Genomic DNA, 17,415 nt, shown 5'->3' with positions numbered 1-17,415 from the left:
GTGGGGCGGTGGGGACCGGCGCAGTCTGGCCGCGGAGGAGACTTCGGCCTATCTAGGGGGCATTTGTTCCGAAGTTCAAGGCAGTTTGCTCGCGGTCAAGGTCAGTTCTAGGAGCGGCAGGGGCGGGGCGCAGACGGGAAAGGCGGGGCGCCGGGTTCCGCTAGGCCCCGCCCAGGCCAAAGGGCCTGAGGCAGGCAGCTCTGGAAGGCGCCGGCGGCGGTAGCCGGGCGGAGCGGGGGCGCGGGTGCGGCGGGTGGCGGCCGGTAAGTGAAGTCACCGTGCGGACCCTCGTCGCGAGGTTGGGGTGGGATTCGAGGAGGGGGCGTCAGCGCCTCGGCGGGACGGGTTACTCCCCTCGCTTACAGGGGCGCGGGGAGCAGGGTCTGGCAGACGGCGTGCCCCGCGTGGGGAGGTCGGGTCGTGGAATCGGGGCTTAAGGAGGAGGGGGCCGTTGCCTAGGAAACAGAGGCTGGGACCGCAGCACCCTGTACCCCAGCAAAACGCCGGAAGGAGGGTTCCCCAGCCGAGGCCCCTAAATACCAGCTAAGCTTTCCGAGAAATAGGGGTTCAGGCCCGAAGGGGAGGGGTGAGCAGTGGCCACGGGGCGGCGTGGCCCCGATCCTGAGAGGTCTCAGGCGCAATGAGGCCGGGGTCCGAGGGCCAGGAGCAGCCTCAGTCCCCCTACCGGGTGCCAGTGGACTCGGGGTGCACCAGAAGTCCCACTTGGCCCCGTGGTGAAGTGGAACTGTTAGTTCAACAGTAGCGGAGCTCCCACGGGACCTGAAATCCGCTCGGCACGGCCGGGAGTGAGGAGGGGGCCGGTGGGCTTGGGACCGAGCTCCTGCAGGCCGGACCCAGGGCAGAGTCAGACTTAGCTTGGGAGGGAACTTCCAGGCTTCCCAGACGTAAAGGTTCCTGCTAGCACGCGTCCAGGCACCCGCTGCCAGCACGCTGCAAATGCCCCGGATTCTTGGAGCTCCTAGAGATGAATCGTTTAAGGGGGGATTGCCTGTAACCTTCATTTCATCAGGCTAGCTAGAATGGGGCTACACAGGACTACTACGCAGCCCAGAAGTGATGGAGGTGTGTGTGGGGGGGGGGGGAGTGGGGCTGTTGGGCTTTGCACTCTAGAGCCAGCCTGGTCTTTGGTGATGAAATGAAGTCAGGGTCCAGCTGCACACTGTGGCAGACCATGAGAGTGTTGAAGGGTCCACAGAGTGGCTGGCTTTGAGGAGGGTGGACACATAGCTTGGCACAGGAGTGGCTATGGCACCTCAGTGAGCCTGTCTGCCTCAGAGCTTCTTTCTCTTGAGGGCATTAAAGGAGACTGTCCCCACTTAAGACAGAGTTCCTTGCAGCAGTTCTCTCTTTGGAGGGCATATTTAGGGTATGTTCCCTAGAGGGTTGCCCATGGAGTACCCATTCTTCAGCTGGCCACTTGTGTTCAGGGAGGGAGGTTGCTACCCTTCCCCATCTCCTTCCCCTTCCACCAGGTGTTAGATGGGCATTCATAGCCCATTGAGTCACAGTAGTGGCTCTCTTGCATCTTGGCCACTCTGGATACATGGCAGCCCAAAGGACCAATGTTGAAATCTACCTTCTGCGTAATACATGACGAATTGAAAAGCTGTGTGTTCTGTTTGGAATTCAGAACTCACATGGCTCCTACTGTGGGTCTTCAGAGGCCTGACCTCTCAACAAGTTCTGGCTTTTCTTGGTGATTCCTGAAGAAGAGCTGGGTATTTGGGAGAAGAAACAGGACCGACTTAGCAGATTCAAGTGCAAACCACATTTTGTGTGTTAGGGGATTGGGTAGAGGTACAATGACTTAGGAATTGCTGGACAATTAGGTTTCTGTTCTTTCGGGCTTTCTGAGGTACTATTCCTGAATCTAGGCAGATGTGGTTGGGATTGCTTGCACTCCCTCCCTGGGAGGTCTCAGAAAATTTCAACCTAGTTACCATATGGCTCAGCTATTCCAAGTCATGTCCACATGTTCATAGTGCATTACTCACTATAGATGGACACAGCCTGATTGGTCATAGCTAAGAATGAAAACAGAATGTTATATATTCAAGTTGGGTGGTATTTGATACCAATTCCATGTGAAAATGTAGTAAAAGTGCCAGGAATGCTAACTGTGGTAGCAGTTGTATGTATGTTTGTTTCAGTACTAGAGTACCATTATCTTGTTGCCTGTAAGAATAAGACAAAGTGGCTCAGTGGTAGAGTGCTTGCCTTGCATGCAGGATTCCTCAGCACCACATAAGCAGTAAAAGCCAGAAGTAGCACTGTGGCTCAAGTGGTAGGGTGCTAGCCTTGAGCTGAAGAACTCAGGGACAGTGCCTAGGCCAAGAGTTCAGGCCCCATGATAGGCAAAAAAGAAGAAGAAAAAGAAGACAAGTTCTATTGCTTGACCTTTTCTCTCTCTCTCTCTCTCTCTCTCTCCCACCCTCCCTCCCTCCCTCCCTCCTTCCCTCTCTCTCTCTCTCTCTCTCTCCCTTCCTTCCTTCCTTCCTTCCTTCCTTTCTTTCTTTTCTTCCTTCCTTCCTTTCTTTCTTTCTTCTTTTTTTTGTCAGTCATGGAGCTTGAACTCAGGGCCTGAACACTGTCCCTCAGAATTTTAGCTCAAGGCTACCACTTGAGCCACTGTGTCACTTCTGGTTTTCTGAGTAACTTATTGGCAATAGGAGTCTCACAGACTTTCTTGCTGGGACTGGTCTTGAACTGCGATCCTCAGATCTCAGCCTCCTGAGTAGCTAGGATTTCAGGCATGAGCCACTGGTGCCCAGCTTGCCTGACCTTTTCATAGATAAACTTTTCATGTGAAAATATCTTCACCTTTTAAAAAGGAATAGCTATGCTGGATGCTCCCGACTCACCTGTGCCTGTAATCCTAGCTACTTAGAAGCCTGATATCTGGATAACGGAAATTCAAAGCCATTCTGGGCAGTGTCTGTAAGACTTATTCTCTAAAATCAGCAGTGAAAAATAAGGCTGGAGGCAAGGTTCAAATAGTATAGTACCAGCTGGGCATCGGTGGCTCACACCTGTAATCTTAACTACTCAGGAGGCTGATATCTGAGAATCTCAGTTCAAAGCCAGCCCAGGCAGGAAAGTCCAGTGAGACTTGTATCTCCAATAAACCACCAGAAAACTGGAAGTGACACTGTGGCTTCAAGTGGTAGAGTGCTAGCCTTGAGCTGAAGAGGAGGGACAGTGCCCAGGCCCAGAGATTAAGCCTCATGACGGACAACCTTACCCCCCCCCCCAAAAAAAAATAAAGTACCAGCTGTGATCACAGGCCTTGAGGTCAAACTCCAGCATAAAGAAAAAGAAAAAGAAAAAAAGGCCAAGTGCCAGTGGCTCAGACCTATAATCCTAGCTACTCAGGAGGCTGAGATCTGAGGATCACAGTTTGAAGCCACTGCCTTCACAGTTTGAAGGTAGGAAAGTCTGTGAAACTCACCTCCAGTTACCTACCAAAAAGCCAAAAGTGGATCTGTGACTCGTGGTAGTGTACTAGCGTTAAGCAAAACAATACAAAACAAAAAAACCCAAAAGAAACAACTCAGGAACAACACTAAGACCCTGAATTTAGGCCTCATGAGAACACACACACACACACACACACACACACACACACACACACACACACACACATGAGAAAACACACACACACATACACACGCACGTGCGCGCGCGCACGAATAGCTATAGAATTTCATTGTATGGCCATATAATGGTTGCTTCCATGGACTAATGGAGTCTCTCACTGAAGTGTACCCATCCCTACTGCCATGTGAGAACACACCAACATTCATTCATAACCTACAGGGTATGCAGCTGGAAATACTGATACTAAGTCCTTGGTTTAGGTGTCTGGCAAAGTAGGTCATGGCCCACAGAGGGGAATGTGACATCCTTGGAGACTAGGCAAAATTAACAACTAAGAGAGCCAAAGAAAATCTGCTGTCCAAGTTAGGCAATGGCTGCAGTGGGGGGAGGGATGGAATGTAGAGGAGAAGCACTAGTGAGGGTGTCAGAGGTCAGTGGAGGAGAGAGAAGATTCCAGAAGAAGCCTAGGCAGCTCTCAGTGAGACAGGGTGTCTATACTCCTGGGCTTACCCTGGGTCCCCTTAGACTTAACACTGGGAACCCTAGAAAAGCATTTGCCTTCATGTTTGGGGGACAGGTCAATGATCCTAGGGACTGTGGGAAATGGGGCCTCATCTCTTTGGTTTAACCAGGATGCCTGACTGGCCTGCTGGGGTCCCTGATTTTTTTTTCCTCCCAGGGAGGGAGACCCCATGATATGCCAAGGTCAGGCTTGTTTGTTCTCCTGGCATGACAAGATTTCAGTGGTGTCTGTTCTGGTCCCTGTCCCTTGTCCTTGTGGCCTTTCTACCTTTCTGCTACACATGCCCTGGACTTCTCACATTCCCTCCCTTCCTTCTTCTGGGCCTCTCATCTACACCTGACCTCTGCTGGGACAGGTCCTGACCCACCTTCTCTTCAGGGTTCTAGAACAACCCTGATGGTCCAATACGATCAATCTGTCATGGATCATAGATAATAGTTTTCAAGCTATGTAGCCCCTCTCAGGGCTAGTGTCCAGCCAGCTTGTAAGTGGGATTTTTTCTGGATGTTTTCCTGATCTTATCATTGTCTGACAGCCCCAGAGGGGCCTATGCAGAAGAAGGCAGGCAAATATACCCCATCTCTGGCCTCCCACATTCCCAGGCCCTGCTCAGGCCTCTAGGTAGTCCCTAAGCCCTCCTAGTCCTAACCCTCAGGAGACAGTCTCCTGAGACCCACTTGGCAGATTCAGTCTGACAAATGCTTGGGATCAGTGCTGGACAACCTCGTGAGGACTTAGAGTAGAGAAGGTTACACTGCCTCTAGGGGTCTTGGAAACCATCTTGGAGGCAGCCATGTTTTGGAAACCTGTATATACTAAAACATCCCAGAGCCCCTTCCTCTTCCTTGGCGCTAACTATAAAGGTGGCTGCCCTCTCCTTCTGCTCAAAGCATCATGGCTGCCCTCGGACCTCTGGTGAAGCCCAAGATTGTCAATAAAAGGACCAAGAAGTTCATCTGCCACCAGTCAGACCAATATGTCAAGATTAAGCGTAACTGGTGGAAACCCAGGGGCATTGACAACAGTGTGTGGAGGAGATTCAAGGGCCAGATCTTGATGCCCAACACTGGTTATGGAACAACAAGCAAAGCACCTGCTGCCCAGTGGATTCTGAAGTTCTTAGTCCACAACATCAAGTGCTGGAAGTGCTGCTCATGTGCAACAAGTCTTATTGTGCTGAGATCGCCCTCCAAGAACTGAAAAGCCATCGTGGAAAGAGCAGCCCTGCTGGCCATCAGAGTCACCAATCCCAATGCCAGGCTGTGCAGTGAAGAAAAAGAATAGAGGGCTCACCTGCACCTTTTATTTGTGCTTAAATAAAGCACAGAAACTGCAATAAAATAAAACATCCCAGAAAGTGACTGCAGTGATGATCAGACAATGGGTGGTCTTTCCGTCTTCCCTAGAGGGGCTAGCATACACTTCCCCATGAAGCCCTGGCCTCCAAGTCCAGGTCTTCCTTCCTTGAGGCTTCCCTTTCCAGCCAGCACCCTTGGCTGCTGTCTGTGTTGTGAGCTTTATTTCTCCCCTGGATACCTACTGCAGGTCCCTTGTGTATGGCTTCCTGCAAGCAGGAGGATGTTTGATCACCTGTTGCTGAAGCCATCATCCCCAGCAAGCCTTCCACAGCTGAGGATTTCACTAGGGTTAATTTCCCTCTGTTAGGCTCCATGTTTCCCCCTACATCAGCATCTGCAGCCTGTTTGAAGGCCACAGTGTCCTTGTCTGGGGTTCAGCTGGGCTGGAGACAAGCCCCATGGCTGCAGCCCCAGACCAGCCTCTCAACTTCCTGTGGGGGCAGACTCAGGGATACTGTAGGTGCTGTACCAGCCTCCCAGGTATGGTTAGGCAAGCTCTGCAACTTGGCTGCTTTTCCCTTTTGCCTCTAGGCTTAGCAGTTCCGCTGTAGTGACCTAGCCTAGCACTTCCTTCTGTCTCAGATGGCCTCTGCTTCTGGCTATGGGCCAAGGGTTCCCAGATTTTAGCTCCACTGAGATTCAGCCACTGTTTTCTTTCATTTTGTTGGGAACTTGTCAGCCTCCTGTAGTTTGGGGTGAGCATGAAGTCCAAAAAAATCAAGAGGGCAGCATATGATGAGGCCCTTCCTGCTGCAAAAGAGTGAGACAACAAAGAGATCAAAATTGAAACCCAGAGGCCTTTTACACTCAGCATTAATCCATACTGTGGGTGTGGAACCTTCAGGACCTAGGACCCTTCCATTACAGTCATTTCCTACCATTGCCACATGGTGATTAAGTTTTCAGTGCATGTTTTGGAGGAAACACATATCACAGCTGGCACGCTTGTTCTACTCTAGTTGCTCTCAGCCTTGCACTCAAGCTGGTGAGCCTGGAAGAATCTGGCTGCAGTGTTTGCTTAGCACAGTCTTGAAGAATTTCCCCATAGAGACTATACACCATTGGTGGGAGTGTCATGCAGTTAGCCACTGTGGAAATCAGCATGGAGGCTCCTCAGACAGCTAAACATGGACCTACCATATGATCCAGCTATACTATAACTGTGGATATGTCCAAAGGAATCAAGGTCTGTTTCTGCTTATTCATGTTTATAACAGTGTTGGTCACCATAACCAAGTCATGGAGTCAGCCTAGGTGCCAAGCCACAGATGACTGGGTAAAGAAAATATGTATGTGTATATACACACATGTATATATGTGAATATATGTATATTCAGCAGGGTGGCTGGGAATGGGGGTAGAAGTCACATATTCTTCCTTTTGAATTCCGCTAATAAAAGACTTAACCCCTCTCCCCCCCTTTTTTTTAAATTTCAGAGTAGGCAGTCCTAGGGCTTGAACTCAGGGCCAGGATGCTATCCCTTAGCATTTTGCTCCAGGCTGGTGCTCTATGTAAATGCACAATATAGTGTTATCTACTCACAAGGAAAAACACAATTGTGACATTTTTAGGAAAATAGGTGGAACTGGAGATCATCATGTTAAGTGAAATAAACCAGACTCCAATAAATACCACATGAAAAAGGCATGAATATAGAGGGGACTATTTGGGATCAGCAGGGATAGAGTGGGTGGTGAGGGTAAATATGATTGAAGCATTTGTGTATGTGCATGAAAATGTCAATGAAACCCATTATTTTGTATTATTAATACACTAATTTTCATTTAGAGGTGGCTTGTGCTGGCCAGTTCCTCACAGTCATGACACCATTTCTGTTCACTTCCCTAACTTCCCCTGGCTCTTGACTTTGGACTCTCTCCATTTATAAGAGCAGGGACCTCATACAAATGTGAGGCTACAGGATCCACAGCAAGAACATGCCCTATGTGTTGAATGAACATTACTCCCTCTTCAAAAGAAGCATATGGAATAAAAACAAATTAATGCGTGCAAAAAATTAGTCATAGCCGGGCACTGGTGGCTCACACATGTAATCCTAGCTTTTCAGGAGGCAGAGATCTGAGGATCGCAGTTCAAAGCTAGCCCGGGCAGGAAAGTCTGTGAGACTCTTATATCCAATAGACCAACAGAAAACCAGACGTGGCCCTGTGGCTCAAGTAGTAGAACGCTAGTCTTGAACTGAAGAGCTGAGGGACAGTGCCCAGGCTCAGAGTTCAAGCCCCATAACTGACAAAAAAAACAAATTAGTCATGACCATAGGTAGGTACATAGCATTTCTAGAAGGCGTCACATAGCCTTGACACCAGCAGGTCCCTGTAGAAGGGAGCAAGGTGGTTGGCAACATGGTTGAAATCAGTTACTCTTCCTTCTGAAGTCAGTTCAGATTCCACTAATGAAAGACTTACCTTTTTCTTTTCAGGGTAGGCAGTACTGGGGCTTGAACTCAGGGCCAGGGCACTGTCCCTTAGCTTTTTCTCAAGGCTATTACTCTACCACTTGAGCCACAGCTCCACTTAGGGCTTTTGGTGATTAACTGGAAGAAAAGAGTCTCATGGACTTTTCTGCCCAAGCTCACTTTGAAACACAATCCTCAAATCTGGGCTTCCTCAGTAGCTGGGATTACAGATGTGAGCCACTGGTGCCTGCCAGATTCACCTCATTTAGAAAGGGAGGCTCATGTCACTCCAGTCCAGGCCTCTCTCCCCTGACTCTAATATGGTCTTTTTCCCAGCCCAGCAGTGCCTGGTTGGAGATGGGGTCCCAGGTGTCAGTGGATACCGGAGCTCTGCATGTTGTGATTGTGGGCGGAGGCTTCGGTGGGATTGCAGCTGCCAGCCAACTACAGGCACTGAACATCCCCTTCATGCTGGTGGACATGAAGGACTCCTTTCATCACAATGTGGCAGCCCTCCGAGCCTCGGTGGAGAGTGGTAAGGTGGCCTCTCTCCCTTCTTCCTTCCTTTCCTCCCTCTTCCCTTCTCTCTTTCTGGCTGCCTTTGTGAGAATGTTTGTGTCACTACAGAGTATATGGTTTCAAGGCTGAGAATGATTTTCTTTCATGGAGAGCAAGTTACCTAAATGCTACCATTTCACTGCTAGATTTATTTCAGAGAACCTGATGGTTACTGGTCTTTTGTTTTATGAGAATAGTACTGGGATTTGAATTCAGTACTTTGTACTTTTTGCAAGGCTGAAAGCCACACCCCAGTCCCTGATGATTGCTAGTCTTAAACAGTTACTGTAATAAAGCCCTAAAGTTTTAAAGAGCTTGGGCTTTTTGAAAGACCAAAGGACTGGATGGCATTTTAGGGGCACGAATGCCTGGTGTACACTGGCTAGCCTAGCTCTGGCCTATTGGTATATAGCTTAGGGAAGATTCTGCCTAGTTCTATAATGCCACCTTTTCTGTATCTGTTCCCCAGGCTTCGCCAAAAAGACATTCATTTCCTATTCAGTGACCTTCAAGGACAACTTCCGGCAGGCCCAGGTGGTTGGGATAGACCTAAAGAGTCAGACGGTGCTGCTGCAGGGTGGCGAGGTAAGCTCAAACTCTGTTCTCTGGTATCAGTGGGCTTTCTGGAGGACTGTCAAGGTGTGAGAGAGCCTTCTGCGCCCTCCCTGCCCTGCCTGGTGCTGGACAGGTGCAGCTTTGTAAACAAAGGCTCCACTATAGGAGCATGGGATGCGACAGCAGGGATTTCATGTCTCTCCCATATGCCAGGCATTGTCTGATGCATTTATGTGAATCTCATTTAATTTCTGCCATGGCTCAGTGTGGTAGGTGATATATCATCATTTAAAAAATATTTTTGTGCCCAGGTTGGACTTGAACTCGGGGTTTTGCACTCTTGCTTGCCTTTTTTTGCTCAAGGCTGGTGCTCTACCACTTGAGTCACACCTTTCACACCTTCACCCTGGCTTCCCACTGGAGATAAGAATCTCTAGGATTTGTCTACCTGGGCTGTCTTTGAACCTTGATTCTCAGGTCTCAGCCTCTTGAGTTTACTGGGATTATAGGTGTGAGCTACCATAGCCCAGGATAACTTTGAACTTCAGATTTTCTTGCTCAAATCAACCAAGGGCTGCCATGACACACACAGTTCTCTTTTCCTCTTCCTTTACCCTTCTCTTTCTTCCTGTTTTATGGGTAGGTAGAGAGATCTTATAAAATGTTCAGGAAATTCTAAACTACCCCTTATCCTGTTTTTTCCCTACCAGTGTTTTCCTGGTCCTTTGCTTCCGCCCTTCCACTCCTGCTGCACTGCTGGACAGGTTCACCTCCCATTACCAGCATGGCTGGCTCTGTGGCCCAGGTGTTTTGCTTCCTTAGGTGGCTCCTGGTTTCTAGTGTCTTCTCTTGGCCTCATTGGTTTGGTAATTTCACTTCCTTCCAATGGGGCTGCTTTCCATGTGTCCAGTGGCTTCTCTATCCCTTACTCCTTGGCAGGTTGGGGGCCTGGTGTTGGATGCAGGTATCCAGGCATCCTCACCCCCTAACCTTTCTTTTTATTGTCCCTCACAGGCCTTGCCCTTCTCACATCTTATCCTGGCTACTGGCAGTACTGGGCCGTTCCCAGGCAAGTGTAATATATTTTGCCAGCAGGCTGCCATCCAGGCCTATGAGGACATGGTGAAGCAGGTGAGCTGTGGCAACAGGCGTAGGGGCAGTCAGGGCTGGCCAGAGAGCATCTGGTGTGAATAGCAGCTGGGGGGTAGGGGCTCAGAGCTGCCTATGAAGCTGGAGTGCTGAGAGTCACTGGGTAGAAATTTCTGGGGATGTGGCCACTGGCCTGTGACTGGGGCTTCGTGATTGGTGGAGCAGGCTTAGCTCCTGATTGCAGTCAGTTTCCACAGCATTTTTGTAAGAAGGGGAGGAAGGGGCCCATTTGGAACCCAAACATAGAGAGTTCTCTAAGCTTCTTAGGCCCTCTGCCCCAGGCAAAGGGTAGATGTGTAGGTGGGTTCCATGTTCCCTTCTTCTCCAGGTCCAGCGATCACAGTTCATCGTGGTGGTGGGAGGCGGCTCTGCGGGAGTGGAGATGGCAGCGGAAATTAAGACAGAGTACCCCGAGAAAGAGGTGAGGCTCCCACCTGGGCTATGAACTTCATGTGGCCAACTGCTTTTGCTTTTCCTGATGAGCTTCAGGAGTTTACGCAGGTCTCAGAGGCTGGAGCTCCACATACAGCCAATGTGTTTCCCATCTTGTGTTATAGTGAGATTCTGCAGGACCTTTTCCTAGAGAGCTAGGATCCTACAGCTCCATGGTGCTGCTCTGAGGTTGACCTTATCCAGGGAGAGGAGGAGATCAAGCCCCAGGCTGGTCTTTTTTTTTTTTTTCCCTCAGCCATGGGGCTGTCCCTCAGCTCTTCAGCTCAAGGCTAGCGCTCTACCACTTGAGCTACAGCACCACTTCTGGTTTTCTGGTGGTTTATTGGAGATAAGAGTTCACGGACTTTCCTGCCAAGGCTGGCTTTAAACTACGATCCTCAGATCTCAGCCACCTGAGTAGCTAGGATTACAAGCATGAAACTACCGGTGCCTGGCCCAGGCTTGATGTCTTATAAAGATGGCTATTCGTGTCTCCCTAGAATTCTGGTCTTTATCATGAAACCTAGACTTTGATAACCTCTTCTTGCTGTCAGCCAGTTTGGACAAGGTCATCCTCAGTTGACTTCTTGGTGTTTTTCCTGATGGGCACGTCCTTGCTCTGGAGAGCCATGTGATGGTCCACGCTCTGGTCAGTGGGGGAAGCCCCAGGACAGTCCCTCACTGCCCAAACAGCAGTGCCTCTGTCCTGGCCCTTCTAATGCTCGAGCGGTAGAGAACCTGCATGGCACTCAGAAAGGGAAGAACTGGCCTCCTCTGGGCTAGTGGGCTGTGATGACAGTAATGGGCCTGCAAGCTGCAGCTGGCCCACTGCACATGCACACAGCTTCTAAGAGCTACGCAGAGACTGTGGATGCTTCTTTTCATCCCAAGGGAGTGCTTAGTTTTGAAAGGAAAAAAATCAATCTACCCTTAATTTATTTCTATGGCTATTTTCTGACAGATTGTTGGAAATTATGAGCGATTGGTATAGTTAAAGGCTATTCATTTTGATTGATGAGAACTGAATGGGATAAAGCCACAAGAATAACACTGCTGTAGGATTTTTCACATATTGGTGTTCCAAGAGGAGCTGTGGGTCCTGCAGTTCAGTTCAGCTGTGACACTGAGGAGTTAGCTCCTGGCCCTGTAGATCAAGGGCTTCGTTCTACAATATTGGCCTCAAGTCAGATGCCAGCCATGCGTAGTGGTCCCCAACTTAGCTATACTCCTGTCTGACTAGATTCTAATTGAGAACTTTTATGACCCTGTGCTTGGGTGGCTAATGTGAACCTAGGAAAAACGGACTTACTATTGTGATTAAAGACAGAGGTTTGTTTACAGAGTACAAATGGAAGGCCAGGGAAAGAGGTTCCTAGTGCAAGGGTAGGAAGGGTCCTGAATTCAGGGGCTTTTATGCTCTGGATGTGGAGCATACCATCCTCTTGGCACATGGAGCTATCCAAACCCTGTAGGGAGTTTCTAGAGGCATCATGTAGGCCTGATGGATTATGAACTTAATCTCTAGTTTTTCTCGCCTTTCTGGAGGATGGGGGAAAGGGATGGTGGGTGTTTATGTGAGCCAGAGACTTGCGTTCCCTTTTATCTTCTGGGTCCTTTTGTCCTTAGGTCACTCTGATTCACTCCCAAGTGCCCCTGGCTGACAAGGAGCTCTTGCCCTGTGTGCGGCAGGAAGTGAAGGAGATCCTCCTCCGGAAGGGTGTGCAGCTACTGCTCAGTACGTGTGACCTCACTCCTCCATGTGACCTCACCTCTCTGCCCTTCCTGGCCTGCTGAGGTGGCCCAGGGGCTTGGCCAGGGCTTCCAGCAGCAGGGCCCATGTCTTCCCCATTGTGGTTGGATTCAGCACAAAGCACAGGTAATAGAGTCAAGCATCAAAGCCAGTGTGAGGCTCCTCATCCAGGAGGTGAAAGTCAACAAGGCAACAGTGCTAATCAGATAGGTGATACCTATTTTCTGAATTTTTTAAAGTGCATCTAAAGGATTTGCCCTGAGTTTTGATGTCTATATGCAAGCGGGGAGAGGATTGTTAGTTTATATTTTGAGTGGCAGGCATTTTATCCAGAACAGGTAGTGAGGGAAGCATCTAGCATTTTAGAGGAGTTCTAATCCCAGCAGTGGGACATCCACGATTTACTCCCTTGTGCTTTGTGTGGAAGAAGGTGAGGCATGTATAAGTCCTTCCCACCCATCACAACCTTTTCTTTTCTTTTCTTTTCTTTTGGGGGAGTGGGCAGTCCTGGTCTTGAACTCAGGGCCTGGGCACTATCCCAGAGTTTTTTTTGCTCAAGGGTAGTGCTTTACCACTTGAGCTACAACTCCACTTGCGTGTAGTTAATTGGAGATAAGAGTCTCATAGATACTCCTGCCCCAAATGGCTTTGAACTGAGATTCTCAGATCTTAGCCTCCTGAGTAGTTGGGATTACTGGCATGAGCCCCAGTGTCAGGTTCACAGCCTCCTTTTGGTAACTGTTTATTCAAGTCATGAATACCATGAGGTGCTTCTCTGAAGCTACCTGCCCTAAAACTTGATGGGAGGTGTGCTGGGAGGAGAAAGCTGACATCCAGAGTCAGGCTTGAGGCCTTCTGTGGAGTAGTTTTTCCAAGCACTTCCAGGGAAACGGTCTTACTTCCCTCCGGTGACTCCCTGGAAAACTCCCCTCCAGTTGCGTCCTCTGGGGCAGGGTATTCACCTGTGTGCTTCCTGGGGCAGGAGAGTGGACTGTAGACAGGACTGGGTGGGAAGATGGAGTAGAGGGAGGACTTGTGGGACAGCCCTGGCCTTGCCTATGGTCAGCTACGGTGTGGTGCCAGCCTTTGCCAGGCTCCTGGTCATGGAACCCCTGACAGGTGAGCGGGTGATCAACCTGGAGGAGCTGCCTCTCAACGAATATCGGGAGTACATCAAGGTGCAGACGGACAAGGGCACAGAGGTGGCCACCAACCTAGTGATTCTCTGCAGCGGTGTCAAGATCAACAGCTCTGCCTACTGCAGCACCTTTGGTAAGCAGGCAGCCGACTCTCTCCAGCACTCCTCAGGATGCCTTGCCTTTCCCCCTCCCTTCAGAGGCTCACTTGTTTAAATTATGAATGGTAACTTTGAAGTTTAAATGCAAGCCAGAGTCCCTTGTTGAGCTTTCCTCTGCTCTATGATGACCCTAGCTCAAGGTGACCAAGGACACCAGAATCTTCTAAAGTTAGGGTGCCCCCTAGTGGTAAATCCTGGGTCAGGCCTTTTATGCAAAAGTGTCTTCCTCTCCAAATTTGGATAGAAACATTTGGCTACTTCAGGTTACAGTTTGTAATGAGAGTTTTGGGGGTTGGGGATGGTGCTATAGCCTTATTATAGCCTTATAGCTCAGTGTCTAGCTGCCCGGAGGTGGGAGGGAGTGGGTTGATTTGTTAGAGCAAGAGACTCAGTGGCCAGGTCCTGTGGTTGCTTGATGTCCTCATGTCCTTGTCATTTATTCCTGAATATTGCTTCTGGGCCAGGAGCTCCTGCTTGCATCCAGCAGGAGTGGGATCAAGGACTAATCATGGACCCAGAGCCTAGAATTAGCATCCCATTGCCCTCATGTGTTTTCATGATAAGTTCCTTATCATTTATGAAAGTCCTGCATTTATTTTAAAATTCTGATCTGTGTCCAAAGAGGAATTTAAGACCCTGTTAACTGAGTTTTTCCTGTGTCCACCTGGATTTCCATGCCTGACCTTGCAGGAGGGTGTGAGGTGAGGACTTTGGGCAGGACCACAGCAGGTGGAGAGGGCACCTCTTGAACATGTGGCTCTGAGGTGTCTGGACCAGCACCCAGGCCTCATCCCCCTTGTGGCCTGCTACTGAGTGTGGCTCCTTGGGTTTAATCTGGGTGTGTCTTGTCCTGCAGAGAGCAGACTGGCTGGAAATGGTTCTCTGAGAGTGAATGAGTTCCTCCAGGTGGAGGGCTACAACAATATCTATGCCATTGGTGACTGTGCCGACGTGAAGGAGCCCAAGATGGCCTATCACGCTGGCCTTCATGCCAACGTTGTTGTGGCCAACATCGTCAACTCCATAAAACAGAGGCCCCTCAAGGCCTACAAACCAGGTACGGGGAGTGAGCATCACATGGGGAAAATGACCAGCCACTAGACCATAGTGCTGACACAAATAACTCCCTTTAAGGCTCTTTAAAAGTAACTTGCAGCCAGGTGCTGGTGGCTCACACCTATAATCCTAGCTACTCAGGAGGCTGAGATCTGAGGATCGCAGTTCAAAGCCAGCCCAGTCAGGAAAGTCCATGAGACTCTTACCTTCAACTAACCACCAGAAAACTGGAAGTGGCACTGTGGCTTAAGTGGTAGAGTGCTCTCCTTGAGCTGAAGAGCTGAGGGGCAGCGCCTAGGCCCAGAGTTCAAGCTCCTTGACTGACAGAGGGGGGAATAAAAAGTAAACCACTAGCTGGGGTGCTAGTGGCCCGCCCTGTAATCCTAGCTGCTTGAGGCAGAGATCTGAGGATTGCAGTTCAAAGCCAGCCTGGGCAGGAAAGTGTATGACACTTTTATCTGCAATTAACCACCAAAAAGCCAGAAGTGGAGCTATGGCTCACGTAGTAGAGCACTAGCCTTGATAACAAAAGCTCAGGCCCCGAGTGCTAGTCTCCAGGACTAGCACATAATAAAACAAACAAAAAAAGTCATGTAATACCCATGCTTGGGAAGCTGAGGCAGGGGGATCAAGGCCAGCCTAGGTTATATATTGAAACTCTAGCTCAAAAAGCAAACCAAGTCCCCCTAAGCCCTAGGATACTGCTTCCCTAAAAATCACACAACTCCTGCCCTGGAGGGAAAGGGAAAAGTGTACACTCTAGAAATTGCAGGCCATGGCTGTAAGTGGATCCTTCTCTCTGCTGTGTCTCTGCCCTGCAGGTGCACTGACCTTCCTCCTGACCATGGGCAGAAATGATGGTGTGGGCCAGATCAGTGGTTTCTACGTGGGCCGGCTCATGGTTCGGCTGGCTAAGAGCAGAGACCTGTTTATCTCTACAAGCTGGAAAACCATGCGGCAGTCTCCACCCTGACGGGGAGGCCAGATGGAAGGCTCAGCACTGCTACAGATGGGCAATGGGCCTCTTGACAAAGGGCAGGAGATAATGTCCTGTCTGAAAGAATTACTCGTATGAAACCAAAAAGTTAAGAGAGAGAGAGAGTAGAGAGAGGGGAACATTAAAAGAAAGAATTGTTTGAAGGTCTGTTTGCTGCTCAGCTGGCAAGGTCTTGGGGAAGATGCAGGCAGCTTTCTGCCCCTCAGGCTCCTCTGCAGTGTGTGTGTGTGTGTGTGTGTGTGTGTTGGGGCTTGAGTGTGGTGTTCAGAGTTGGGCAGAGATCTGTCTGTGAGGACAGGAAGGAGAGCCTGTAGGTGGGAACAGCTAAGAAAGGGAACTGGCCTGCACCCCAAGCCTTTCCTCAGATGGGTTTGAGGAAGCTCAGACAATAAGCAGGGTGTTAGTAAGCCTTATTGTAAACTCTAGTTTTTGGTTAGTGTTTGTACTTTATATTTTGGACACAATATCTATGAACTGTGGCTCAAGCACCCTCCTGTCTCAGTCTCCTTAGTTGCTGGAGCTACAGGTATATACTGCTGTACCTGACTAGTCTCTATCTTCTTGCATCTTTGTGAGCCTTTCTATTTCTCCTGTTTTCAGTCCTAACTGTATACCATAGGCATATTTAAGAAGAGCTAGACACAGTTTGTTCTGGCTAGTCATGGTGAGGTTTTGTGAAGCTGTGCGGGCTGCTGATGTATTTAAGGAAAGGCAGATCACCTGTGAGGAGGTGTCATGAGTGCATTCAGGTTGCTGAGAGCAGCCCGCAGGCTACCCTAATGTTTCTGGGGAATGCAACTCATATAAAAACGACAATGAGGAAGTGTTAAGAGGGGAAATCAGAAACAGACAAGAGTGAGACTTACAAGCAAATTTGTATGAAGCTCTAGCAATTCTGGGGGAGGCGAAGAGAATCCCAGGGACTTTTTGGTTTTGTGCTTGTTTTCCTGGTCAACCCCTATCCCTGGTTTGCAGGCTCAGCCTGGTGGTGGTAATGTCTTCCACTGACTTGGCTAGGTATACAAATAAATTCTGTATTTGAGAGGGACCTTCCAATATGGAGAAGCCTCTTTTGGACTGCCTCAGCTAAATGGAGATCATCTGAATAAATTCTGGCCTGGTTCTGCTGATCTCTGAACACTTCTGATGGTGATTCCTGGGACAGTCTTTGGGGACTAGCCCCACTGGTTCTTTGTTCCATTTATATAGATTTTTTTTTCTAACGTAGTAGTGTTTGATGGAGTTTGAACTCAGTATTTTGTGCTTGATAGGATGGTCCAACTGCAGTCCTCTAGAGTTCAGCCTCCTGAGTAGCTAAGATTGTGAGTCACTGGTGCCCACCAAGTCTGTTTCATTTAGCTGCCCAGGTCTCAGTAAAACTTGTGCTTCTGTCCCAGAGGCTGGTAGCCCACATGTGGCTTTGTCCACAGCTTTGCCCTTGGGACCCTATCCAGCAGGCTTCTACCCAAAGGCAGGACCCATTGCCAGCGTGTGTGTGTGTGTGTGTGTGTGTGTGTGTGTGTGTGTGTGTGTGTGTGTGTGTGTGTGTGTGTGTGTGTGTGTGTGTGTGTGTGTGTGTGTGTTTGTGTGCGCGCGCATGCGCACATGCGCACCAGTTCTGGGGCTTTGACTCAGAGCCTGAGCAGTGTCCTTGAGCTTTTTTGCTCAAGGATAGTGCCCTACCATCAGAACTACAGCTTCACTT

General features: G+C 49.5%; 1 protein-coding gene and 1 pseudogene across 4 annotated transcripts; both read left to right on the top strand.

The window, feature by feature from the left end:
- The first annotated feature begins 75 nt into the window (after positions 1-75).
- Positions 76-17,234, top strand: Aifm2 (apoptosis inducing factor mitochondria associated 2). Of its 4 annotated transcripts, XM_042696352.1 has the most exons (10): positions 82-100; positions 8,253-8,451; positions 8,944-9,059; positions 10,044-10,160; positions 10,507-10,599; positions 12,237-12,345; positions 13,480-13,632; positions 14,514-14,714; positions 15,535-15,691; positions 17,198-17,234. In XM_042696352.1, exons 2-9 carry the CDS (start codon positions 8,274-8,276, stop codon positions 15,684-15,686), a joined length of 1,119 nt encoding a protein of 372 aa, XP_042552286.1. In that variant the 5' UTR covers positions 82-100; positions 8,253-8,273; the 3' UTR covers positions 15,687-15,691; positions 17,198-17,234. The 4 variants fall into 4 exon arrangements, with proteins under 4 accessions (XP_042552285.1, XP_042552286.1, XP_042552284.1 ...); XM_042696351.1 differs by lacking the exon at positions 17,198-17,234 and having other exon boundaries at positions 76-100; positions 8,258-8,451; positions 15,535-16,840; XM_042696350.1 differs by lacking the exon at positions 17,198-17,234 and having other exon boundaries at positions 15,535-16,840.
- On the top strand, positions 5,010-5,425 carry LOC122122266 (annotated as a pseudogene).
- Positions 17,235-17,415: the final 181 nt, after the last annotated feature.

This window comes from Dipodomys spectabilis, unplaced genomic scaffold, assembly GCF_019054845.1.
Source record: "Dipodomys spectabilis isolate Male_0828 unplaced genomic scaffold, ASM1905484v1 ptg000207l, whole genome shotgun sequence".
NCBI lineage: Eukaryota > Metazoa > Chordata > Mammalia > Rodentia > Heteromyidae > Dipodomys > Dipodomys spectabilis.
This window is presented reverse-complemented; position numbering and strand designations above follow the sequence as displayed.

Bases quoted from the DNA above. Each gene is read 5' to 3' on its own strand.
- Aifm2 (XM_042696352.1), top strand. From the start codon at position 8,274: ATGGGGTCCCAGGTGTCAGTGGATACCGGAGCTCTGCATGTTGTGATT. The intron at 12,346-13,479 runs GTACGTGTGACC...AACCCCTGACAG, and splicing joins GGGTGTGCAGCTACTGCTCA to GTGAGCGGGTGATCAACCTG. The intron at 13,633-14,513 runs GTAAGCAGGCAG...CTTGTCCTGCAG, and splicing joins TGCCTACTGCAGCACCTTTG to AGAGCAGACTGGCTGGAAAT.